This window comes from Microcaecilia unicolor, chromosome 3 (assembly GCF_901765095.1).
Source record: "Microcaecilia unicolor chromosome 3, aMicUni1.1, whole genome shotgun sequence".
Classification (NCBI taxonomy): domain Eukaryota; kingdom Metazoa; phylum Chordata; class Amphibia; order Gymnophiona; family Siphonopidae; genus Microcaecilia; species Microcaecilia unicolor.
Genome location: NC_044033.1, coordinates 132,403,241 through 132,429,657, shown reverse-complemented (window position 1 = coordinate 132,429,657; position 26,417 = coordinate 132,403,241). Strand labels below are relative to the sequence as shown.

The 26,417-nt window shown below is 39.3% G+C and overlaps 1 protein-coding gene across 3 annotated transcripts in view; it reads right to left on the bottom strand.

Annotated features, from left to right (window-relative positions):
* Positions 1 to 1,132: 1,132 nt before the first annotated feature.
* ETAA1 (ETAA1 activator of ATR kinase) overlaps positions 1,133 to 26,417 on the bottom strand; it is a 61,792-nt gene continuing 36,507 nt past the window's right edge. For 2 of the 3 annotated variants that reach the window (XM_030196368.1, XM_030196370.1), the window contains exons 4-6: positions 23,897 to 24,015; positions 9,558 to 11,722; positions 1,133 to 4,132 (exon numbers count right to left, since the gene is read on the bottom strand). In XM_030196368.1, coding sequence (XP_030052228.1) covers positions 4,020 to 4,132; positions 9,558 to 11,722; positions 23,897 to 24,015 — 2,397 coding nt within the window. In that variant the 3' untranslated portion in view covers positions 1,133 to 4,019. The remainder of the gene's footprint in view (positions 4,133 to 9,557; positions 11,723 to 23,896; positions 24,016 to 26,417) is intronic. The other variant, XM_030196371.1, reaches the window with a different exon arrangement.

Genomic DNA, 26,417 nt, shown 5'->3' with positions numbered 1-26,417 from the left:
CTGTGCCCCAATTATGGCCAGGCAGAACCAGATGAGCTGGAGTAAGCGTCAAAAGCAACTCCAGCACCGGGCACACTTCTATGGTCTGTGCCCCGAAAATGAGAAGGACAGATCAAGATCAAATATGTATATGTTATATCACTTCATACCATATGCTATGAGTTTACCTTGCTAGGCAGACTGGATGGACTGTGCAGATCTTTATCTGCTGTCAGCTACTATATACTATCCCCCAAAATTCTATACATGGTGCCTTAAGCTGCGAGTGCTAATTTGGCAACATGGCCAAATTGCACGCACAACTTAATTAACAAGCTAATCAGCGCTGATAATTGGTACTTAATTAGCAGCCCTAATTGGCTTTAATTAGGATTTACACAAAACTTTCTAGGCATATTGTGTAAATTCTAATGCACACAGTGGAAAAGGGGGCATGGCCATGGGCATGGAATTGTCAGGTTGTGGGAGTTTCAGAAAACTATGTGCAGTATTATGGAATATACCCAATCTGTGCCTGACTTAGGAGCAGGCATTTCGGCTTGGTTTTAGGTGGTCTAAATGGGTGCGCCTAAATTTTAGTTGCAAGAATGGCGCATAAGCGTATTCTATAAACTAACTTTAGGCATAGTTTATAGAAATCATGCTAACCACATTTTTTAATGTCAAATTTTTAGGCGCCATTTATAGAAATTGGCCCTATGTGTATATTGTTAATTTTAATAATAAAGGTAAAACAGGAAAAAGTAGAAATAAATGCAGATCACAAATCACTGCATATATTTGAATTACGAAGCAGGTGTTTATTAATTTTTACAGTTATTTTACAAAACAAAGTTGTTTATCCAGATGGAAAAGTATATTTTTTCAGAAAAAAATTATAGAAAATTACAAATTCAGATAATATGTAGTACCACACACTGCTGCAAGCAAAACTTCACATCAGTTGCACAATATGTTCATCACCAAACCTAGCTTTATATGCTTTAGGACATTCTTCTTATATCCATGTCATAGCAGTACTGTTACAAATTCCAAAGTGTCATGTAAATTATTTTGACTGCTGCATGACTCCCCCACACAGTGTTATACATATGCAAAAGTCCAAATCTGCCAAATATATTAATTCATTTGATTTTTTTTTTTTTTTTTGCTGTCAATATCCCTTCTACACAGATTGATGCTATTTCAGGAATATAGCAGAAAACATTTCAAATTCAGATCTGTATATACAGCTGTACCATGGTTGCATTCAGACTTGATATGTAAGTGAAATATTTTAGCTGCATTTACTAATGCATCTCATTCCATCACACCTATTTATAGTGAAATTTACTAATAATTGCAATATAGGAAATATACACTAATAGGGAATTCTACAACTGGGCACATCTTATTAGGTGCCCTGAGGCTATGCAGTAGGAAGGAGCCTATTATATAATGCAACCTGGCACCTAGCTCAATTATACAATATTAGAGTAACCCAGTATTGGTGAGGCTAACATTTAGGCATCCACAGTTCAACTATAGAACTGGCATAAGTGCAGGTGCCTAAATGCTGAAGGGATGCACATAACATAGTATTCTATTAGCTACACGAATTAAATGGAAACCCTACCTATCCTCCACCCCGTGTACATCTTGCATTTATGTGCTACGTAAAGGTTAAGTGCGTCATTACTGAATAGCACTTAGGCACTCTGCTATGTGGATAAGTGCACAAGCACGTGAGAGCTAATATTCTAGACATTTATGTGCACAACTGGCATGTAAATGAGGGGGCCTAGATTAAAGAATTTACCTTTAAAGTTGCTGATTAGTAGTAGTTACCAGAGAGAAGTTCAACTGGCTTTATTAAATCACAAATCTGCTGAACAAATATAAATTTGTTAGCTAGGTCTAGTACAAAGCAGTTGCTAAAAAGTAAAGCTCAAATATATGTATTTAAGAACGATACTCAACCACTAAAAGTGATCCCGTAAAGCCTTCACCTAGAGCAGGTTTTATTATTAACATATTACAAGATAATTATTAAACAACAAAGGCTGCTGGTAGCATTTTATAGATTAACCAATTTACTAAGGCATAAGCTTTTGAGAACCAAGGGTCCACCTGGTTAAATGAATTTGATGAAGTAGACTCTTATCCTTGAAATCTCATGTTTCAATAAATTGGTTGATAAATAAGGTTCCATCATCTTATTTTTGCTACACAATCAACATGGCTAACCCTTTAAAAAAATAACTAATAAAAGTTCTTGAAAATAAAATTCAGGAAGTATGCACTCTGATTTGTACCGCGAGCTAAATACGCTACCTCACCTTAGTAAAAAGACCCCCTCTGTTTCTGCTCAGTCACTGTATTTGTGCACTCATAAAAATATCAGCAGTACTGACTTTGTTGCATCCCAAAAGCACTGTTCTATGACCAGACATGCTGAATAGCACAGAATTTTAGAATCACTTTTTGATCTTGATGTAGAAAATGAGGATTTAATTTTTAAAGGTTAGAGGACAAAGTGTATACAGTACAGTATCAATGAAGCCATCAATTATTAAAATACCAGTATGTAAACTACGGTATACGTAAAAAAATGAATTACAGTGTAGTTGTGTTTCACGTACATCAAACAAGAAATATTCCTTTGAAAAACTTGTACTACTACCTTTATTCAACAGTCTAATTTTACCCTATGTTAAAATATGCAAACACCAATTTAAGTCACCTTGAATAGTTGGTTTAAAAAAACCCCCACAAACATACTACTACTATAAAGGATTGCTTATAACAGAGACTAGGTTTGACCTCCATCCTTGTTTTTTTTTTCCTGAGATTGCACATCCCATACAACACCAACACCCTCTTTTACAAAGCTGCGCTAGCGGCTGCCATGCAGTAATGCCAGCACAGCCCATTCAAAGTGAATGGGCTGTGCTAGCATTACCGTGCGGCTCTGTAAAAGGGAGGGCAACTTATTTAAAATGCGGTCAAATATCTTGGACCCCAAGGGTCTACAGCGTATGAGAAAAATTTTCCTTGGGTTGGACAGGGGGTATTATAACCACCTTTTCAGCAAATTCACCAATGGACAGCAACTGCAATATTATAGGAGATAAGATTCAGGCCTCTATGACCTGTCACCCTTAAGGTTTGAAAAGTAAGCAGAATAGAACAGACTAAATTTTATTAGCATGTCACCATAGTAGTAAATTAGTAAAATGTCACCAAGGACAAAGGGTGCAGTCAGTGGTTTCTGAAAGAAAATATTAATCTGAAAATACTACACATCTTTTGCCACCCAGTGCTGGTGATTGTTAATAACCTGAATCAAACATTTTAGGTTTGTAACTGGCAAAAAATAGCTCAAAGTTCAGAACATTTTCAAATCCATAAAGGACTCATTATGGACTATTTAAAATACTCAGAAGTAGTTACAAAAATAATAATAAAGCTAATGTCCTGTTTTACCACAGCTTGAAGGGCTGCTGCTTTAACTGATGTAGAAGAGAATACTGTGCAAACATTATTACTGTTGCTAAACATCTTCAAAATCAACATATACTATTCTGACCTTGTTAAAATTGTCTTGTGGTACACATGCATATTAGCTTCAGTTTCCCTGTTTCTGACATTTATACAGTAAATTAAACAGATGATAGCATACATAAACCTGGAAAAGAAAATCAATTACACACAAAAAAATGTTCTCTCAATTAAGTCTGAACGAGATTCTTAAATCATTTTTACAGGAGTTATTTAATACAAATTGCAATACTATACAATGGAACACTAAACAAGTTATATTCAGGACTTTCACACTCCAAACCTCATTTTAGAGATCAAGACAGTTTACAATTGTAAACAATAATTTATTAAACTAGTACATTATTGTGCTTGCTTTCAGTTCTTCATTACATTTCTCACAGAGAAACACCACCAAATGTCAGAGGCAGATGCAATCTTTACGATCTTCATTGCTTTGATACTGATATCTCACTTTCTAGAACTGGTAACATGATCAATCAGGTAGGTGAAGTATCTTTAGGTAGTGTCTGCATTCTCATCTTTCTCCTAGCAAGAGCTTCTTGTTTCTTTCTCTCAATTTCTTCTTGAGAACATTTTTGATTTTTCTGTTCTGTCAAATAGTACAACAAAAATAGCTATTAATTCTGGCTTAAAAAGGCAGATTTCCAGATAAGGAAAAAAAGCTAGGAAGTAGCATATTTGTATACTTGGTGAGTAGATAAAGAACAGATTCATATTGAGGGTGAGGGTGGCAGAAGATGTAATAGGAGGAAGGAAGGGGGTTTGGGATGTGATCTTTTTTGGTGTTCTAGGGGACAATGTTGGCAATTAACTTTAAATGATGGTGTTATCATGTTAATTACTGAATACATGGAGAGCTAAATTCAACAGGCTGATATCCAATTAAATGTTCTAGATATTCAAAGATGTCAGGATAAATTTGTTTGAATATAGTTAAGTAAAAAGATAACTAGATCCCTTATCTATCTTTCTGACTTATTTGGCAAAACCCAGTTAACTTTAACCAAATATCAGTGCTAGCCAGATAATGTTTTTGTCCTCCCCCTCCCCAGCATGCCTCCATTTCTCTTTATTACTAAAAAGATACATTTTGGGTTGGAGAGAGAGGTGTGGCGATAGAGATTTCTAAAGAAAGGCAATAAATAACAAAGAGTAGATTTCCCATCAGAAATAAGCTAAGTATATCAAATTACTAAGGGGCCCTTTCACTAAGGTGTGCCAAAAAATGTGCTGTGCTAGTGTAGGCGAGTGTTCTGGGGGCACGCAGATCCATTTTACATCGCACCTGTAAAAAAAAAAAGGCATTTTTTAAATTTTTTGCCGAAAATGGACATGCAGCAAAATAAAAATGGGCAAACGTCCATTTCGGGTCTGAGACCTTACCGCCAGCCATTGACTTAGCGGCAAGGTCTCATGTGGTAACCATGTGGTAATCGTCTAGCGCCCGGTTTTTGCTGCGCGCCAGAAAATAAAAGTTATTTTCCACCGCGCGTAGCAGACGCGTCTCAAAAATAAAATTACCACAAAGGCCACTCAGTAGCCGGGCGGTAACTCGAAATTGATCTGCATTGGGCGGGCGTAGGCACCTACACGGCTTAGTAAAAGAGCCCCTTAAAGAATTAGATGATCATGTTTTATGGGCATAATGGCAAAACTAGAACATTATATAAAGGCTTTAAGTTTGAAGAACAATATGACACATTATACATGGGGGCTTTATGCTGGAAAAGTATACTTGGATTTGAAATGTTTATTTTCTTTTTCTAAGCAAGCTGATTACTCATCTAAGACTTTACAATAAATAGAAAATATTGTGATTTCTTGAATACTGAAATAGTTTGACTGATCATACCTTTCAAACCCACACATATATACAATTGAATAGTTTTATATAATGAGCTACACAAAATTTTCTAAGTGAATAATCCTAAAATAAGTTTAAGTCAAAAGGGATTTGTCCATATATAAGGAGAAGTTGAATTTTGACATGTTTTCTGCTTACATCACTCAGCTGACAAAAGCACTGATCTGCATAAAGTATAGCACTCTACTGATGCTCTTTTGTCTATGCTAAACATAACATAATATTCAAACTTATTTCACTACACCTCTCAGTTCTTAGCAAAGTACAATCCTAAAAAGCCGGAAATTACCAGGAATTACAAATGATAAAAATAATAACACAATCATAAAACTACTTTAACAGAATATAACCAAAAGTTTGAAATAAAAATATGAACAAAAAGCATTAATTCTCACTGCCCAATAAAATATTGTTGAAAAAGACGTTTTAACATTCTGTCTAAATAATTTATAAGTAGGTGAGGAAACTAAAAAAAATGATATCTTCTTTCCAAATTTTGCAGCCTGAAAAGCCAGTAGCTTTTTAAACAATTTTAATCTCTTTCTATCACCGGATTTTGGAAAAAGGAAAAAGTTAGGATTCCTATGTAACATAGTAGATGACGGCAGAGAAAGACCTGTACGGTCCATCCAGTCTGCCCAACAAGATAAACTCATATGTGCTACTTTATGTGTATACTTGACTTTGATTTGTATCTGCCATTTTCAGGGCACAGACCGTAGGAGTCTGCCCAGCACTAGCCCCGTCTCCCACCACCGGCTCTGCCACCCAATCTCCGCTAAGCTTCTGAGGATCCATTCCTTTTGAACAGGATTCCTTTATGTTTATCCCATGCATTTTTGAATTCTGTTACTGTTTTCACCTCCACCACCTCCCGCGGGAGGGCATTCCAAGTATCCACCGCTCTCTCCATGAAAAAATACTTCCTGACATTTTTCTTGAGTCTGCCCCCCTTCAATCTCATTTCATGCCCTCTAGTTCTACCGCCTTCCCATCTCCGGAAAAGGTTCGGTTGCGGATTAATACCTTTCAAATATTTGAACGTCTGTATCATATCACCCCTGTTTTTCCTTTCCTCCAGGGTATACATGTTCAGGTCAGCAAGTCTCTCCTCATACGTCTTGTAAAGCAAATCCTATACCATTTTTGTAGCTTTTCTTTGCACCGCTTCAATTCTTTTTACATCCTTAGCAAGATACGGCCTCCAAAACTGAACACAATACTCCAGGTGGGACCTCACCAATGACTTATACAGGGGCATCAACACCTCCTTTCTTCTGCTGGTCACACCTCTCTCTATACAGCCTAGAAGCCTTCTAGCTAGGGCCACCGCCTTATCACAAGTGTTTCGTCACCTTCAGATCCTCAGATACTAATCACCCCAAGATCCCTCTCCCCGTCTGTACTTATCAGACTCTCATCGCCTAACACATACGTCTTCCGTGGATTTCTATTCCCTAAGTGCACCACTTTGCATTTTTTCGCATTGAATTTTAATTGCCAAACCTTAGACCATTCTTCTAGCTTCTGCAGATCCTTTTTCATGTTTTCCACTCCATCCTGGGTGTCCACTCTGTTACAAATCTTAGTATCATCCTTAAGATAGGTTGGTAAATAAAAAAATGATCATACCAACAACATGGAGATCTTCCAGTTAGAATTTTAAATAAAAAATATACCAGTTTAAATAAAATTCTTGTCTCTACTGGAAGCCAATGTAGTTTAATATAAAATTGAGAACCCCTATCATAACTTTTTAAAGAAAATATAAATCTTATTGCAGTATTTTGAATGGATTGAAGTTTTATCAATGTGTATTTGGTACTTTCTAAGTAAATTATATTGCAGTAGTCTTAGGGGGTTGTTTACTACAGCTTAGCTCAAGTTATCTGCAGCAGGGCCCCTCAGGAATAAAACAGGCCCTTTTGCAGATAACTCGAGCTAAGCTTTAGTAAACAACCCCCTGACTAAGTAGTAAAGCCTGCATCAATAAACAAATTTGATTCCCTTCAAAGAATTTACATATTGAATGTTTTCTCAATAGTAAAAAAAATGGGGCATTTTTACTAAGGTGCGCCCAAGAGGTGTATATTTTGGACACATGCTGGTCCATTTCCTGAGCATGCCAGGAAAAACGGGGATTTTTTAATGTGCTGAAAAATAGACGTGCGGCAAAATGAAAACCAGCACACATCCATTTCCAGCCTGAGACCTTAACACAACCCATTGACTTAGCGGAAGTCTCACACGATAACTGGGTGGTGAGCGTGCTGTACACGCCAACTGCTGATTACCACAGGGTAAGGGACCCGCGGTAGAAAATATTTTCTACCACATGTTTTGGGGGCGTGCCAAACATGCGATTACCTCCCGGGGCACGAAGTAGCTGGGCGGTAGTGTCAATTTGACGCACTTTGGATGCACGTAGGTGCCTACATGCCTTAATAAAAGGGTCACAATATTTCTCAATTAGAAAGTTAACCTGATATTCTAATAAAGTACTACCTAAATAGATTCCTAAAATATTTATAACTGAAGATAACTTAAATTCAGATTGATCAATATAAATTGAAATTTGGATCAGGAAGATAACATATATAATGGCTGAGGAGTTTAATTGCTATGTGGCAGTAGATGACCTGAAAAACACCAGCCAATATAAACGATGCTGAGATTTGCTCAGATCTGCAGTTTGCGGTTGAGGATGCTGGAAACTCTAATGATAAGCCAATGGGGGTGGAAGTTGGCAGCGAGCATGATGCAAGACCCACTGTGACATTTGGTGCTGTATTATACAGCTTGAACATTGTAAGGGCTTATCTAGAGGGTAATGAGTGCCAGAGCTATGAAAATTGTTATGACCTACTTTGACCTTGTCTACAACACAAATAGACAAAACACTGTACAGAAAACTATTACAGATTTATCCCATTTAAGACAGTGCTTATGCATGACAGGTTTTATTTATACATATATATATTTTTTTTTAGAAAATTGTCTACGCCTTACAACGTTTAGCATGAAAGGAAAACTGTTGACCGTCCTGAAATAATGCCAATCCATGGCTATGCAAATTAATTGACCATGATGCAATATGATCCTTTTCAACACACGGCCTACATGGGACAATGAAAGAAGACATACAGTAGATGTGTGTTTCCGATGGCTTAAGAACCTGGGCATTTTGGCATTCCTTTTCTAAGTCATCAAGTCCAGAAGCAGAGAACCATTGGTCCACTATCAGTTGAAACTCCTGGCTGGATAGCTCTTATTCTCTTGGATCCAAGGACTACTTTCTGAGAAAGTCCACCTCCACATTCAAGGACCCCATGATGCGAGTTGCCTCTGCCCAACTCATGAGGGAGGCTGCCTCCACCACCATCCGTCAACCACAGGTACAGCCTTGCTTGTCGGAGAAAATGCAGACTGGGGCCTCTGCCAGAAAGGGAGCGATCATGTACGGCACACTGCCCTGAGTTTTACTTCCTAACAATTCTACTTTTCCAGTGGAAACTAGGAATTTTACACTAGTGTCCACAAATATAATCAGGTAAATATTCAAAAAGAGTTGCATGCTTACTGGCCACTGATAAATGTTAAACTCCTCTAGATGCCAATTTTCAATGGCATTATACTGAATGTCAGGAAAAGTCATTGTAGAAGAACAAAAAAGTGACTCTTTGCAGCAACACCTGTAAGCCGCAAATCTGCAGCGCTGTGGAAGTTTTGCTGTTTAGTCGACACTACGGTTTCTATATTGAATAGCTTTCTTTCAGGAGTGGTATATTTCAACAGACCCCTGATGCAGGCACAAATACCGAAAACTGCTAGGCCACGCATATTGTGACTGAATATTGCTGCCCTAGGTATAGCCAGCTGCAGTCAACCAATAACACATATATGTAGCAATGTTAACTACACCTCCAACAGCACTGTTGAGAGATATCTATATCTATATCTCTCTCTCTCTCTCTCTCTCTACATATACATGATGGTGTGTAAATATAATTGTTATACACTGTAGGTGGCGACCGCTGCTATTCAGTATTCACCCCAATACTTCTATATATCATCGTACAAGGCTTTTAATTTACTTTCAACATTTGCTTACACATTAAAATGTTTTATGTATAAAAAATATAAAGCATACCTTTTATAGACCATGTAGAGGGCTCAGAGTGATGCCTCTTAAGAGATGAATGTTGACTAATTTGTACAGTCTGATATAAAGGGATAGCTGATTGACACTGGTCTTCACCCATATCCACATCAGGTTCAGTTTGAAAGGTACATCTTGAAGAAGTACTATGAACAGCAGTCAGCTGAGAGCTTTTACTCTTTGTAAAAGTGAACTTTGAAGGTACAAATGATGCTTTCTTAGAAAAACTAGTACTGAGTGGTCTAGCTGTGTTCTGTGAAACACTCTTACCATGGTTGCTGCTAAGTAAAAAATGTTCAGAGGCAGAATCTCCTGAAGAATGCAACCTGTTTAACTTTACTGGAGCTTTATTGACTTTATTCCTCAACACACTAGGAATAGAGTTTTGGAAATTTATAGATTTGTTCATTGCCAGTGAACGCTCAGTAACACCTACAGGACTTGCTGATCTTATAGGTGATTTGCAAGATTTTACTGCAATTTCTTTTATAGTTTTATTGTTTATCCATGAGCTGCTTTTAGAGAAAGAAGTGTCCTGTGAAGAAATGCAATGATTTACATGTTTCACTTGCAGGGGTTTCTGAGACTGTTCTGGCTTACTTACAGACAATCCCATACTTGGATAAGAATTGCAACTGGCAGGTACTTGTTGTATAAATTCATTTGTCGTCTTATTCCCCTGCATAACATCTTGGGTCTGAGTCATTTTTTCTATATTATCACATGCCTGGTACAGCAAATCATCATCATCATCCTCTTCATTTGTTTCCCACAAATTATCTAATTCGCAAAACTTATCTAGAATTTCATCAGAAAATTTAGGATCATTCCAGTCATCCAAAGGGGCAGGATATTGGGTTATGGTCTCAGACTGATTTTGTTTACCTGTGCTTGTTTGGACTGCTAATGTTCCTGGTCCAAAAGATCTTTTGTTAGTGGAATGATTTGACGACAACTGCTTAAAAACAGTATGCATGTTATTACAGTTTCCAGACTGTGAACTATTAGAATTTAAAGGCTCAGAGACTAAAGATGATCCTTTTCCTGACATACTGAGATTGACATTACATTTTAGCAAATTATCAGTCTTTACACTTTTAACTTCAGGGTTGACAGAAATTTGAGATACGGTACTTGAAACTTTGTTTTGAGTACTTCTCCCACAAGGTATTTTTACAGCTTTAAAAGTACTCTTATTTTTCAGAGGGCTACCTTTTATCTTTAGCTTATCTAGCCCATCAATTGAGTTTGAAAATGGCTTTGTAACATTATTTATACCCTTTTTTGCTTTGCTGGGCACATACTGTATATGGTTTAATGGAGTTGAAAGAGTTTCACCAGCAATCCATAAAGAACTTTCATTTGTTTTGGCTTTAATTTTATTGTTTTCATTAGAAGAAAGCAAACTTCTGGATGGTTTAACAGCTGGCAAATCTAAGGAAGTTGAAATCAGTTCAGGGTTTTGAGTAATCTGCATAATAAAAGAATCATCCTTTAGTAAGTCTTCATCCTTACTGCCCCATTCATCAAGCTCATCTTTCTTGGTAGGCTGTATACTCAATTCCGTTATTCCCACCTGAGAAGTTATGTTTTCTTTTGGTGTATGGAGGGTCTTTTCATTCCTTGGAGATTCCATATGGATCATTCTTGGAAACGAAAGCAATGAATTTTGCTTGAAACACGTATCTGTAGAAACACATTCTTCTTCAGTTTTGTTTTGTTTAGGAATGTTCTGGCTGTTCTCTCTTTGAACATATTCATTTTCATGTGAGTTTTTGACTGATGCATCCAACACACTCTGGCTCAACCGTCCACTCAGTTTCTGAGTAGAACAATCAAAAATTGCATTGAAAGCAGCTTCAGCTTCTTGGTTTATAGATTTCGGACTGCTGATTTCATTGGGACCTAACTGAGGTATGCCTGAGCTATGCTTGATTGGCTTCAAAGACAAAGAAATGTCTGCTTCAGGGACATCTTCCAGAAATGCGTGAAACTCTTGAACTTGTGCATCCTCAGGCATATCATTATTTAAAGTTTCTGTCTCTGAAATCAAGGTATGGTCTTCAATGTGTTGTTGCTGGACTGCATCTACCATATTTTTATTAAATTGCTTAACAAGCTGCATCAGTTCTTCTTCACTGTTTTTTAATTTAAGCCTGCCAACCAAAGATAAACGTAAGATTTCAACAATAGAAAAAACATTCTGCTTTATTGAATCAGATTTAAACAATACTATCTATACAGTGAGGTTAAAAAATACTTTATTCATTTAACATTTGACAGGTAGTACTGCTGCTAATGGAGCAAATGCAGATCCAAAAAAGTCAAACCTTATAGCCTCTGTATTAAACTCACACTATTTATAAAATTTAATGGTACCAACTGGCACTCTTAATGGTTCCTGGCACTCTCTTATACATAAAATAATCTGTATTTCACTAAGCATTTCTGAATATCACAGCTTAGAATTGCAAATTAATTTTAAAAAGTGCTCTCTGCACTGAAGAGTAAGAATGAAAAAAATATGGCACTCTCAAAAAGCATGTATACTACTAACTCCAATGGCAATTTTCATAGATATTCTTCTCTGGAACCACGCTTAAAATCACTACTCAACTTCCGGTTCCCAGAAATGTTAAGTGAACATTTCTGGGAACTGGAAGTTGAGTAGTCTCTCCCAAAAAGCAGACATGAAAATATATGAATACTAGTAGCAAACCCATTAAATAGTCAGGGCGGAGATGGCCACCCAACCTGAGCCACTGCAGCTTCTACCGCCACTGCTTTGGCTCTCTCCAGCCTGGGGCATGCGGTGATCCTACTTTAGGAACTGTGCAAGATCGGCAGACTTGCCCCAATGCTGTAAACGTTGAAAAAAAACTAAGCATGAGCTGAGACAATCTAGTTTTCATTGCATTGCAGGACCAGACCCTGAAGCAGGTTCACGAGACATGGATCATGTCAGTGGGGGATCCATTATTGATTATCTAAAGATTCACAGCAAACTAAGCTAAATAGTAGTTTATATTTTATTAAGAAATCTAAGAAACATAAAACATTACAAAAAAAATAACAAAATAAAAAAATTATTGATGGCCGATGATCATTAAAGTGAGCCACTGGACAGTGACCCAGTGTGAGATGAGTCACTGCTGAGGTCATATCTAAAGTAATACCCTTGTGACTTTCCCCTATATAGCACCATGGGTCAATGAAAGAATAATGAAGCACACAAGCTGGCTTCTAGCTGATCATTTACAAATGCATTTAGTGAAACAACAAATATCACCCACCCACAACTTCTTTTCACTTTTGTTTCTATGATATCATCATTTCAGTGTGAAATATCATTGAAGAAGGGCCGACTCAAATTTCTATAGTTAACAAGGATCTCTGCATCACACTAGTCACCTAGAAAACATAACAGATTTACTTTGGACCTTATGAATAAACATGATACACTGCTTCACAAAAGCTTCAAACTGGACCACATGGGTAAGATTGTTTATGGCCTAATTCAAACTCCTGCAGTCAGTATATGCTCTCAATGCACAGAAAAGAAAAGCTAAAACAAGTTTACTTTGCTGATGAAAACTGGAAGCAGACGTACCCTTGGACAGTTTAACAGGTTTACATAATCCAAGAATGTAAAAATAAGTTTGATTTAAGTAATCTAAATTCATTATTTAAAAGAAAAATCTACTATTAAATCCACATCATTTAATGCCCCTTGTTCAGCAAACTCGTAATTGTAAAAGGCAGCCTATAAATGTAAAAATAACATTAAATTGCTGACAGTCATTGTTTCCAGTTTCTCACAGGTCTGTATTAAGTGCTTCAAAATCATAACTTTACTAGGAAACAGGTTCTTCTACCAGACTACTAGGTGACACATCCTCTGCCACACACCTGTCTACACCATGGAAAATTGTATTCCTATTTGATTATTTTCTTTCCTTGAATCTTGCTGGATCAGTCCAGATGTATGGATTTACGCCATTCTGCCAGCAAATACAGACAGAGGACATAACTCTTCCAGTGACATTATCACTACTATAAGGAGTGGTACAGTTGACAAACTTGAGAGTATAATAATATCAAAGTTGTAAAAAACTAACTCATCCAAAGGAAATTAACTCAATGAATTAAGGGACTTATATCTCCAAAAAGGTCATTTGAAAGAAAATCCAACTGTGAAAGGTATAAAGAGACCAACATTACCAACAGACAGAGAGACTTTGGAAACTTCAGAACTCTGATCAAAATATTTCTAAATATAAGGGACAGCAGTCAAGAAAATGATCTAGGTGTCACTGTAGACAAGATGCTGAAATCTTCTGCCCAGTGTGCAGCAGCAGCCAAAAAAGCAAACAGGATGCTAGGAATTATTAGGATCGGGATGCAAAATAAGACTAAGAATATTATAATGCTCCATGGTGCAACCTCACCTTGAGTACTGTATTCAATTCTGGTTACCATATCTAAAACAATAAAAAATATACAGTGGATTAGAAATGGTTCAAAGAACAGCAACCAAAATGATAAAGGGGCTGGAACTCCTCGCATATGAGCAAACGCTACAGAGGTTAGGCCTCTTCAGTCTGGAAAAGAGACAGCTGATGGGGGAGATATGATTGAGGTCCACAAAATCCTGACTGGAATAGAATGGGTAAAAGTGAATCCATTTTTCACTATCAAAAAGTACAAAGACTAGGGAACACTCAATGAAATTAGATTGGAAATACTTTTAAAACAAATAGGAGGAAATATTTTTTCACTCAAACAATAGTTAAGCTCTGGAACTCGTCATCTGAGGATGTGGTAACAGCTGTTAGCATATCTGGGTTTAAAAAAGGTTTGGACAAGTTCCTGGAGGAAAAGTCCATATGTTATTGATATGGACATGGGGGAAGCTACTGATTGCCTTGTGACTGGTAGCATGGCCTAGTGGTTAGGGTGGTGGACTTTGGTCCTGGGGAACTGAGGAACCTGAGTTCGATTCCTGGCAAAGGTAGCTCCTTGTGACTCTGGGCAAGTCACTTAACCCTCCATTGCCTGCCGCATTGAGCCTGCCATGAGTAGGAAAGCGCGGGGTACAAATGTAACAAAAATAAATAAATAAAATAATTGGGCATCTGCCTGGTACCTGTGACCTGCTTTGGCCACTGTCGGAAATAGGATACTGACCATCGGTAAGACCCAGTATGGCTATTCTTATGTTCTAATCCCCTAGCACCTGTGATTTTCACAGGAGTGTTCTGACTTTTCTAGCAAGATTCAAAGAAGGGAAATAGGTAAGATTAAATTCCTCCTTACCATTCTGCTGGACCAGTCCAGATGCATGAGAAGTACAAAAGCCACTGCTTAACTAGGTGGGAGGAAGCCACAGCTGCCCCACAAGAGGAACTCTTACCCGGCTTGCACGTCCAATTTCTAGTGCTTAACAAAAGGATAAACATATAGCCGCTCTACATATATCTTTTGGAGCAACTGCCCTGACTTCAGCCCAGGAAGACGCCTGAGCTCTTGTCGATTGTACATGAAGACCCTCTAGAACCTGAAGGCTTTTCAGCATGTAAGTGCCAAGACAATTATTCCCTTAATCTGACAAGGAGACCTTGTGGGGTCCATTAAACAATATAAAGAGCTTATTGGTTTTCCAGAATGAGTTAGCCATCTTTACGTATCTGAGAAGAAAATCAAGTAGGGATCCATGCAACATACTTGCAACTCAGACATACTTTGAGCTGAAGAGCCACTAAAAAAAACTGTAATGAGGGAAAAGACCTTCAAGATGTATATTTCAGTGATTCAAAGGGGGCCTTTATCAAGACATTAAGCATCAGACTGAGTTCCTATTGAGGGACCAGAGCCTGATAAGGCAGAGGACTATGGTTGAAACCACAAAAGAAATAGTCCACATCTGTGATAAGGCAGAGGACTATGCTTGACCCCACAAAAGAAAGGAATCACATCTGTCTAGTCGGCCAAGAAGCCAACCTGATCCTAGCCCTATAACATGAAAAGCCACATCCTAGACCTTTTAGAGAATTTAGGGCCAAACTTTTGTGCAATACTCTAAATAAATGCTAAAATGGGTGGAATGTCCATTTTCCACAAGAAAATCTTTAAATCTTGACATCAAACAAATGCCAGAGGTGAACATATATCATATAGGTCAAGCTTTTGCACACAAGGAGGGGCATTTTCCTTATGACATCTAAGTCCGACTTTGGACGTTTTGCAAAAAAAAAGTCCAAAATTTGAATAGGAAAGAAGGTCATTTCAAAAAAAAGAAAAACATCTACCTTTCTCTCCCCCCCCCCCCCCCCCCCCAATACTGTTTTGAACAAAGTTTTGTGATTTGGACGTTTTGTTTTTTGGTCCATAAAAAAAAAGTCCAAGTGCAAAATGCACAAAATCAAGCCATTGGGATGTGGGAGGAGTCAGCATTTTTAGTAGACTGGATCCCCCAGACATCCCAGGAAAGCAAAAGGGCACCCTAGGGGGCACTGCAGTGGACTTCTTTATCTTGTCTGCTGAGCCCCCCAAACCCCACTACCCCCAACTGCACACGACTACCATAGCCCTTATGGGTGAAGGGGGCACCTATATGTGAGTACAGTGGGTTTCTGGTGAGTTTTAGAGGGCTCACAGTTTCTACCACAGGTGTAACAGACGGGGGGGGGGGGGGGGGGGGGGAAACGTAAGGGCCTGGGTCCACCTGCCTGCAGTGCATTGCACCCACCACTAGACTACTCCAAGGACCTGCATGCTGTTCTAATGGACCCAAGTATAACATCTGAGGCTGGCAAGTAATGTTTTTAATCACATTCTTGGGGGGTGGGAGGGGGTCAGTGACCACTGAGGGAGTAAGAGAAGGTCATCCCTGATTCCCTCCAGTGGTCATCTGGGATACCTTTTTGTGCCTTATTCGTAATAAAAACAGGTCTAGCTCAAGACATCTTAGTTTTAGTCCTGGACAGTTTTGTTTTGTTCCATTATGGCTGGAAAACGTCCACGTGTTAGGAAAGCCCCGATCCTACCCTTAACATACCCCTGACAAGTCCCCTTGTGATTTGAATGCTCTGAGGGACTTCATAGAAAAAAAGTCTAAAAATTGGTTTTGAAAATACCAATTTGGACGCTGTTGTGAGAAAAATGTCCAAATGCAGATTTATGACACTTTTTAGACATTTTTCTCTTTTGAAAATGAGCTCCTAAGTCACTGTGAAATCACTGTGGAGGAATAATCTTTCTTGCTTGGCCAGTCCTCTCAAGGGTCAGGCTGTAAGTCAAATTAAATCCGTGAGTTCTATCAGAATTGGGCCTTAATGTAGTAATCCGCAAACAAATGGGATCAGAAGAGGCTCCCCACTGGGAGCCTCAGCAGGTCTACATGCCATAATCTCCATGCCATGCACAATCCAGACAGCAACAACCGTAACTAGAAAGGTACGGGCCCCCATCCTCCTAATAATACTGCTTATGAGGGAACCACAAAGAAGCAGGCCATTCTGACTTTCGCTCTGGTGACTCACCCGCATGGTTGCCTGGGCTTGAGGCTTCTGTGATCAGTTTTAATTCCTCACATGCTCCTCTTAAGTTTGCAGTTTTGGGTGAGATACTTAGTGGATATGTCTGGCACCAGCAAAATAAAACTGACATGGTTTTTGCAACAGCTGGGGGCACCAAAAGACAAACAAGAACTGACGAATCCGATTAAAATGGCGATACTCAAAGATCTGTTGGAGTTACTGGAGCAAATTATGGCAGAGTTTTTGCAGGTCAAAAATGTGATTAAAAACAGTGTGCAAAGCATATCTGAATTAAAAATGGAGATGGTGCATTTGAATATGCCAATGAAAACTTTTGGTGAATTACATGAGCAACTGGAAGCCTGGGTGATGAGTACTGGAAGTCCGGGTGATGACTGCAGGGCCTGTAGCACACGTGTAAGGGAATAACGGCCTTACAGGAAGGGCTGGAAGAAGCAAACAACAGTCACCTAAATAACATTAGACTCCATAGTCTCCCAGAGGGGGGCCGAAGGATCCCCATCCAATGGATTTTATTCACAAGATGCTCCTGCAACTACTGGGTAAACAATTTCAATTCCCCTTTGAAGTAGAAAGGGCTCATCGAATTCCAGGAAGACACTCTGTCTCCATGACTGGCCCTCACCTGTTTATCTTAAAAATACTCCGTAAGCAATATCTCACAAGCAGTGGATAGTCTTCAGAAGGCCAAGGCCAAGCCAACTCTAGAATGACAAGTAGTGCTTATCACAATTTTACCAGATCTTGCACCAGCTAAGGCATAAAGGAGGAACCAACTGCTTGCATTTTGTTCTTAACTCAAACAGCTTGGCATGCAATATGGAATGTTTTTACGCGGCACAGTTTCAAGTCATTCTACATAAATTTATAATTTTGAGAAGCCGGAGGCAGTGAAAACATTTCTTGCTGAATGTGTATCCCATGACCTGAGCCTGGAGTGTGTGTATTCTTCCGAGACCTTGTTTACCACTGAGTTGGTGTCAGATGCTTCAAATATGGACAAAAAGAACAATGGTACTTGAGCTATTAGAATGCATGGATATTTGTTACTGTATGAGTGTATTGCCTGAAATGTTTTACTATACTTCCCACATATTGTGTATGGAAATGTGTGTGTGAGGATAGCCTGGATCAGATGAAGGAATGTGAATTGTTTGTGTGGATGGTGGGAAGGGGGAGGGAGGTGATTTTTTAGGTTATATGGGTAACTGTGAAGACCGTGCACAAAGTCAGCTTTTATTTCTAAAGATTAGGATTAGACTCAGAATATATCTTTTAAGTGGATACGGGTGCTCTTTTTTTTCTCTTTAAATATGAATGGCCTACACTACACCATAAAGAGAAAACTTTTATCCTACTTAAAAATCAATGTCAAATGTAAAATGCATCAGTCAGCCATAAAATCCAATAAACAAGGGGGGCTGGGTATCGAAATGTTTTTATGCTCTAGCTTTGGGTGACAAATGTGGAGTAGCCACACTCATCAATACATACTCTGGTACTCGAGTGCCAAACCTCAAAGCTGACGCATTGAGAAGATGGGTTGTAGTGAAGATACAGTTAGATGGTACGGAATTAGTACTGATAAATATAAATGCTCCAAACAGTAATGCTAAATTTTTCATTCAGGAGATCACCGCATTACTGGTGGAATTTTTGAAACAAGATCTAGTGGCTGTAGGTGACTTTGACTAAATACTGGACTCCATACTAGAGTGTCTAGAAAAAAGTGAGCCCCCAAATATTTTGCAATAACCTCAAACCTGCACCGAATAAATTAAACTTTTATGTGCACAAAGTGACATCCATTTGCATCACCAATACCAAATTACACAGGAATCCCTCATCCATTTTAAGAGATTTTTAATTTTTACAAACTGCTGTCACAAATCTCAGTTTCCGACACAACTCAATTATTCGCGGACATCATGCTGTCAAAAGAAGATTGAGTTTTAATTAAAATACACAGAGTTGAAAAGGATATGGCACTAAAAGATTAATGGCTGAAAATCCAAGAAAAAGCTGGTCTCTTGCTTCTGTGAAATGTAGTGTTATTTAAAATTTGACACCTCACTAATGTTAAGGTAGATTTCTATGAAACCATACAACACTGTTTGAAATAGATGTCACTCTGTGCATGTAAAATTTTAATTCAGTGCAGGTTTGTGGTTGTTATTGCAAAATGTTTAGGGGGCTCACTTTTTTCCCTGACACAGTGTAGATTGACAATCTAGATCCAGAAACAGATTGAGATAAAAAGATGTGAAATCTTTCAGAGATACTATGGGTCTTGTGGATGTTTGGAGGATTCTGTATCTTATGATTTTATGTCTCAGGTTCATTGTTCATCTTTTATGACTATTACTTAATATCTGGATCCTTAATGGAAGAGGTAGAAAATGCAACTATTGCAAGTATTTTGTTCTCAGATCATGCTACCATGAGCTTATCCTCTCATGACTTCCAACCTGAATTAGTATTATAGAGGTTTTACAACCTCACTGAAGGAACCAGACCTTTGGCCTTTAATAAAAAACACTATTTGGGAATTTTTCTATTTAATGACCCTGAACAGGCCCTCCGAGCCCTGAACTGGAACACATTTAAAGCGACTTTGATGGGAGTGATGATAGGGTACACCACAAACAGACACAAGATTCAAAATAAAGAACTACAAGAGTTAGAGCACAAAAAGGAACCAAGTAAAATAAACAGGGCTGAAGTGAAATAGAAAAAAGAAAAAGAAAACATATAATGAACAAAATAAATCAGACCCATTCAAGTACAAAAAAAGTTATGTCTGAAATTAAAATATGTAAGGAAAAATTATGTCTTACCTGATCATTTTCTTTCCTTTAGTCCATTAGTTATAGCAGACAAATTCAGAAACTTGTGGATTATGACCATCTACCATCAAGTGGAGATAGAGAGTAACCAACTGAACTCTACACATAGGATGGTATGTACCTTGGTCAGTCAGAAGCACAGAGACATCCCCTCTCCTCCAGAATGCCACATAAGCAGAAATCTGCTCTCTTCCATCATTTTTTCTCTAAATTCTGTGAAGAGGAGGAGGAGAATATGGCAGGAGAGGGGTGAAGGGAGGGGGAGGATTTGGCACCACCAGGTGTACTCTAAATCAGGCACCTCTACCAGCCTAGACACCCTCAAGCTCAACTGAACCAGGGAACCTGGAACAGGAGCCACAGAAGCAGGAGACAGAGTACCAAACTGAACTCTGCTGCATAGGACAGTATGCTACTTGGTCAGTCAATATTCTCTATTTCCACCTGCTGGTAGACGATCATAACCCACAAGGAAAAATTATGTCTTACCTGATAATTATCTTTCCTTTAATCACAGCAGATGAATCCAGAAATTAGTGGGTTGTGTCCATCTACCAGCAGGTAGAGATAGAGATCACTGACTTGAATACAGTGATATAGGATGGGTAGCTCCCCAGCATGTCAGTATATCGTATACCAAAGCAGAGAACTGAACAAGTCCTTAACTTGCTCACCACACACTGGGCAGCGTTTGCTCAGTTTCTGTTGGCCATGCATTAGCCCTCTGTGTCATCACCACCATGTGTCTCGTGGCATAACTGTCCAAGGTATCCCTCGTCACACAATGTGATTTTCTTTTTTAGAAACTCATGTAGAACAAGAAAAAGAAACTAAGAGCTCCCAAATACAACACAGCAGGGAGGGTGGGGTGCTGGATTCATCACCTGAGATTAATGGAAAGAAAATTATCAGGTAAGATATAATTTTTCCTTACTTGTCATCAGCTGCTGATGAATCCAAAAACTAGTGGGATGTAAAAAAGCAGTTCCTACATGGGAAGGGGGGAGGGAGGGAAGCCACTGATCCTGTGGACAGAACCGCAATGCTGAATTGCAAATCCCGACGCACCGCCACATCCAATCGATAATAATGGAATTATGAAGAAAGGCCCAAGTAGCTGTCCGACAGATGTCCTCCAGAGAAAAGACCCTAGAATCCTCACAGGAAGTCGCTAAAGCGCATGTAGAATGACGGCCTACCAGCTGATACACTAAGGAAACAGTATTGTTAATCCACCCTGCAATGGTCACCTTTGAAGCCATGAGGACCTTTTGGGGTCCAAAGAAGAGCACAAAGGGTCCAATCGCCAAAACTCATTATTTTGTGCAGACAGCGCAAGAGAACGACTGAAATCCAGACACCGCAGAGCAGCAAAATCCCGCGGGTAATCATCTTCCACGAACAAAGGGAGAAGCAGTGGTTGATTCAGATGAAACACTGACACCATCTTAGGTATGAAAGATGGTATTCTCCAGATTGGAAAACCGGCCTGCAAGAACTGGAGAAATGGATCTTTACACAATAAAGCCCGTAAGTCTGAAACCATATTTGCCGAAGACATCACTACCAGAAACTCAGCCTTTAGAGTCAGGTCTTTCAAAGACACCTTCCGCAAGGGCTCAAATGAAGCCCAATGCAGGGTCTTGAAAACCAAATTAAGGTTACAATCCAGACAGAGAAGCAAAGAGGAGGTTTTAACTGATTAACTCCTCACAAAAAACGAACATCAGGATGAGCTGCCATAGAAGAGTTCGCAATGTGCCCCCGATAACATATTAGGGCCACCACCTGAACCCAAAGCGCATTCAGCGCTAGTCCATTTTGAAGCCCCTCCTGCAAAAACACCAAGATCTGCGGTAACGAGGCCACCCCCTGACCGGAGCACCACAACTCGAAAGTAGTCAGACTCGTGCATAAGCCGCAATAGTCGAGCATTTGCAGGCCTGCAGAAGAGTGGCAATAACCCCTTCCGAATAACCCTTTTGTCTTAATTTCGAGCCAGGCCCAAGACCAAAGCAGGATGGCTCCTCCCATGGGTACTGGACCTGACAGAGGTGATCCAGAACGAGCGGAAGAGGAAATGGATAGTCCATGAGCTGACCCATACCACGGACATCTGGGCCAATCTGGAGCCATCAGACCCTGATGGCGCAGGATATGATGTAGCACCCGACCTATCAATGGCCAAGGTGAGAAAATATACAGAAGTTCCGCCACTGGCCAGGGCTGCAGCAGCACATCCAGATCTTCCCATCCGATCTACTGGTCGCTGCTGAAAAAGCGCAGCACCTTAACATTCACTTGCTTTGCCATCAGATCCATAGACAGCATGCCCCACACGCCACAATGGCTGTGAATGGCATCGAAGACAGATCTCACTCCGCCGGATCCAGAGCACTCTGGCTGTGAAAATCCGCCTGCACATTGAGGCATCCCACAATGTGAGCCACGAAAAGCAGCTGCAGATGGTGCTCCACCCACGAGAGAAGGCGCATTTCCTCTGCTAGTGCAGCACTGCGTGGGCACTGCAGCCAGGAGGGCCCACAACATTTCCATGCAGAAATGCTGAACCTTGGAAAAAAAAAAAAACAGTTCACATGCTTGAGATCCAAAACCGGCCATTAAGCTTGACTCTATACTAAACTCCTTTGTAAAGATGCTGAAAAAGGGAAAGCCTGTACTGCAAATATAAATAGAATTCTGGTAAAAACAAATTTCCAAAAATGAAGTGAGGGAAACTTTTAGGGTGTTTTTTGTTTTTAAGTAACTGTCCTCTGTCAAAAAACTGAGGGGGCTCAAAGCTCTGTAAATTAAAGGTATATAAATATGGCAACTCTAAATAGGCACTTTCAGAGAACCTAACACACATGGTGTGCTGCACTGATATTTTTGCTGGCTCCAACACCAGGAACAGCATTTAACCAACTTTGGAACTATAAGTAAAATTTTAACTCACCACAGTGAAGAAAATAGGCAACTGCTGATTTCCAGGCACAAAGCACAGCAGTGAAATACCTTGGCAGAGAATACTCACCAAATAAAGTCTCTAAAAAGAGAAACCGCAGGCTCAGATGACAACAAATTTTTTTAAGAGGCAGGATAAGCCGCAGTGTGGCGGTGTGTGTGTGTGTGGGGGGGGGGGGGGGGGGGGGATCTGGCACCACCAGGTTCACACCCAAAAGGCTGAGTGAAAGCTTTTGCCCCAGAAGCTCAACTGAAGCCCCAAGAAAAGGCCAGCAGCACACCACAGGAAGAGGAAGAGGTGGTGGAGGGGAAGGTAAGGGACCTTGCACCACCAGGTTTACACCCAGGCCAATTTATAAAGCCTTTACCCCAGCAAAACTGAAACCTCAGAAATGAAACAGGAGGCCACCACAAGAATCTGAGACAGAGCTGCACAGCAGGGTTCCACCGCCTGCTGGAACCTAGTGGCAAAGTTCAAAGTTCTAATTTGCTCTCTACCTCTACCTGCTGGTAGATGGACACAACCCACAAGTATGGACTAATCCTTTGGAGACGCTAAGGAAAAGGAAATTCTCTCCAGTGTGTTTGTTAGGCTTGTGTGGAAACATAGCAAGTGACTTTAATCTATAATGCAAATCTATAAAAAAAACATTCTAGCTACTTTTTGATCCATTTATATATATTGTAATTGCACTACTTGTTCTCTTCCACAATATTTATTTTCAAGCAATTTGTTTTTTTAAATAATCCAGGTTTCAAATGATTCTTATAGATTTTCATACAATACCACACAAAATGCAACCTAGAACACTACATGTATTATCATTTAGTAAAAGATCATTTAGTAAAAGATTGCACACATTTGCTTATAAAAAAAAGAATAAAGCAGAATTCATTTTAACTTCCTACTACTACCTTCTACAGCACTAGTAGAAATATGTAATGCTGGACAGATACTTACTTTGTTTCACTGAGCTTTGTCCTTCCTCGCATTTTTACTACGCCTGGTGTACATGGAATTGCATCCTCACCAATCCACATTCTCAAATGAGCCACATCAGAGTTGGCTTCTTTTTTATCCTTAAAAAGTAATTTTATAGTATCCATAAATCTGGCCCAATTAAAAACATAACGCATTGTTGTACACATTAACAAACTAGAGTCTCATTGGATTAACACAGGAAAGAGGTGGACCTTGAGAGCAGCGAGCCAACAAAGATGTCTGTAGAGATTGTGTGTGTGTGTGTGTGCTCACTCAGGGTACAAGAAGCAGAGTCGTGGCTACTGTGCTGAGAGCAGGATTAACCCTTTGGCAAGCCCTAGACATATAAACATATTGGGTCCTCCAATCGTAATAAAAATAAATGTCAAAACTCCCATAACTGAGGACATGCATGGTTCTTAGTGCAGAGGAGGAAGCAGCAGATTATAAATGCTGCTCGCCAACTCCTTTTGCCAGCTGGAGGATAGTGCATGGTGAGTTGTGTGTGGGGGTAGGGGGGTAGGGGCGGGGAGAATACACAAACTTCTGTGGGCAGTAAGTCTCCCCTCTCCAAATTTTTCTTACTGCTGGCAATTGACTTACTTGGGCAAAAATCTACTTTGGGAGTCACTGAATTAGCACATCTAAGGAGGGCCTTTGGACCTTAGGCACATGCCTAACTGCCTATGTCTTAATCCTGCCCTGACTGAGCCCAGATGCTGAAGATAATTCTAAGATCTAGGAGCTTGCTGAGAGCAAAATCCATAGATCTGGGTGAGCAACTCGGAGCTACACCTGAGTAATGAAAGTCCAGCTGTCAAATAGAACTCCTAGATACTGAAAGAGGACCTTGTTTTTCACAACATTCATTACCCAGCTAGTCATTTAAGGGAGAGAAATAATGCCAGATAATCATCAAAGAGCAGCCATAACCAGGTGTAGAAACAATTGGGTGTCAGGCTGACTAGGCACCTAAAAATTAGTGCTGCTGGCCTGAGCCTAAAGAGAGCTGAAATGGCAGGCCAGGACCAGATAGCTGTTCCAGCAGTGGGACTGGGAAGAGTTACTGCCACTGAAACAGGCCAAGGTGGAGCCACTGCAACCTGGGTCTGCTCCTTGACCACTAAGAAAAGGGGGATGGAAAGGGAGAAGAGCTAGATTGAAGGCAAAAGATTTTTTGTTTAATCCAAACACAAGTTTATGTATTTGACAAAACAAAAATACACAGCAAAAAAATTAAATGATTCCATCCCTTGATCCACCCCCCAAATAAATAAATAAAAAAGCATAACTGAAAAAGAAATTCCAAAATAATAATAAAAAAAAGAAATAAGCACAAAAGCAAACAAAAGTCAAAACTGACAAAACAAACTTTAAACACAAAAGAGGGTTATGCCCTGACTCCATAAACTGACTGGTATTCAAGTTTTCTAAACTTTTCCACATCCTGTCATGAGTAATGCTTTTCTGCTATTCTTTTCTAAAGAGAAATCAGACTCTTTCTTGCACTATCATATGATTTCAGGAAAGTTCCTGAAAATGAAATGCATGCCATAAAGAGCACAGAACAGAAACCAAATATTACTTTCAGGATGAGGTAAAAGACTGTCAGTTAAGTGCCTTCTACGCCAATGGAGCAATGAACTTCATTATTTTATTATATTCCAAGAAAAAATAACTTACCATATTGTTTTTAATAAACGCCTCTCCCTCTCACAAACACACTTCAGGACCCGAAAACCCTGAAAAATTTAGTCTTAAATCCAAAATAAGATTCCATCCCCCAGAATTTATTGGAAAATTCCTGTCCTCCACCCTCCAAGATAACCAGCACTGCTCTCCTCCCCACCCCCCTCCAATGATTGGATCTCTCTCCTTACCTCTCCTCAAGGTTATGGTGCTGGGCCAGTGCAGGGCCTGATAGTGCATTGGTGGTCTGTACTGCTATTCAGTGGCACTTACCAGTTAATACTGGTGGCAGAATTGGCCAGTAGGATTTAGCCAGGTAGGAGCCTTCCTATCAAGATAAATCCCACTGAGTAACCATCTATTCTTTTAGAAGGTTACATTAAGTTATGGTATTATTTAAATGTCACAAAAAACAGTTCACTGTCAAAAGTAAAATCTAGTTAAGATGCAAAACCGAATACATTTTTAAAAATCATTTCTACCAAAAGGGAAAATCTTTAGAATAACTAATGCATTAACATATGTCTTGTACACCAGTACATTTCCATCAGAGGTCAAAAATCCCTTCAGTTTCCTCCACCTCCCAAAATATTAAAGCAATGAAGAACTGTTTTTGTACTCAATAATATTATTGTTCCACATATTACTGTGCTCTTGATTAACACATACAAAAGAGAGCAAAGTAATCCTTGATGGAGATCTAACTCTACATTTGACTATATGTTCAGTTGTACAATCCAAAACAGCAACTATCTTTGGAAATAATATAAAAAGAATTAGTTTATCAGATGACACAGCACCTACAATAAAT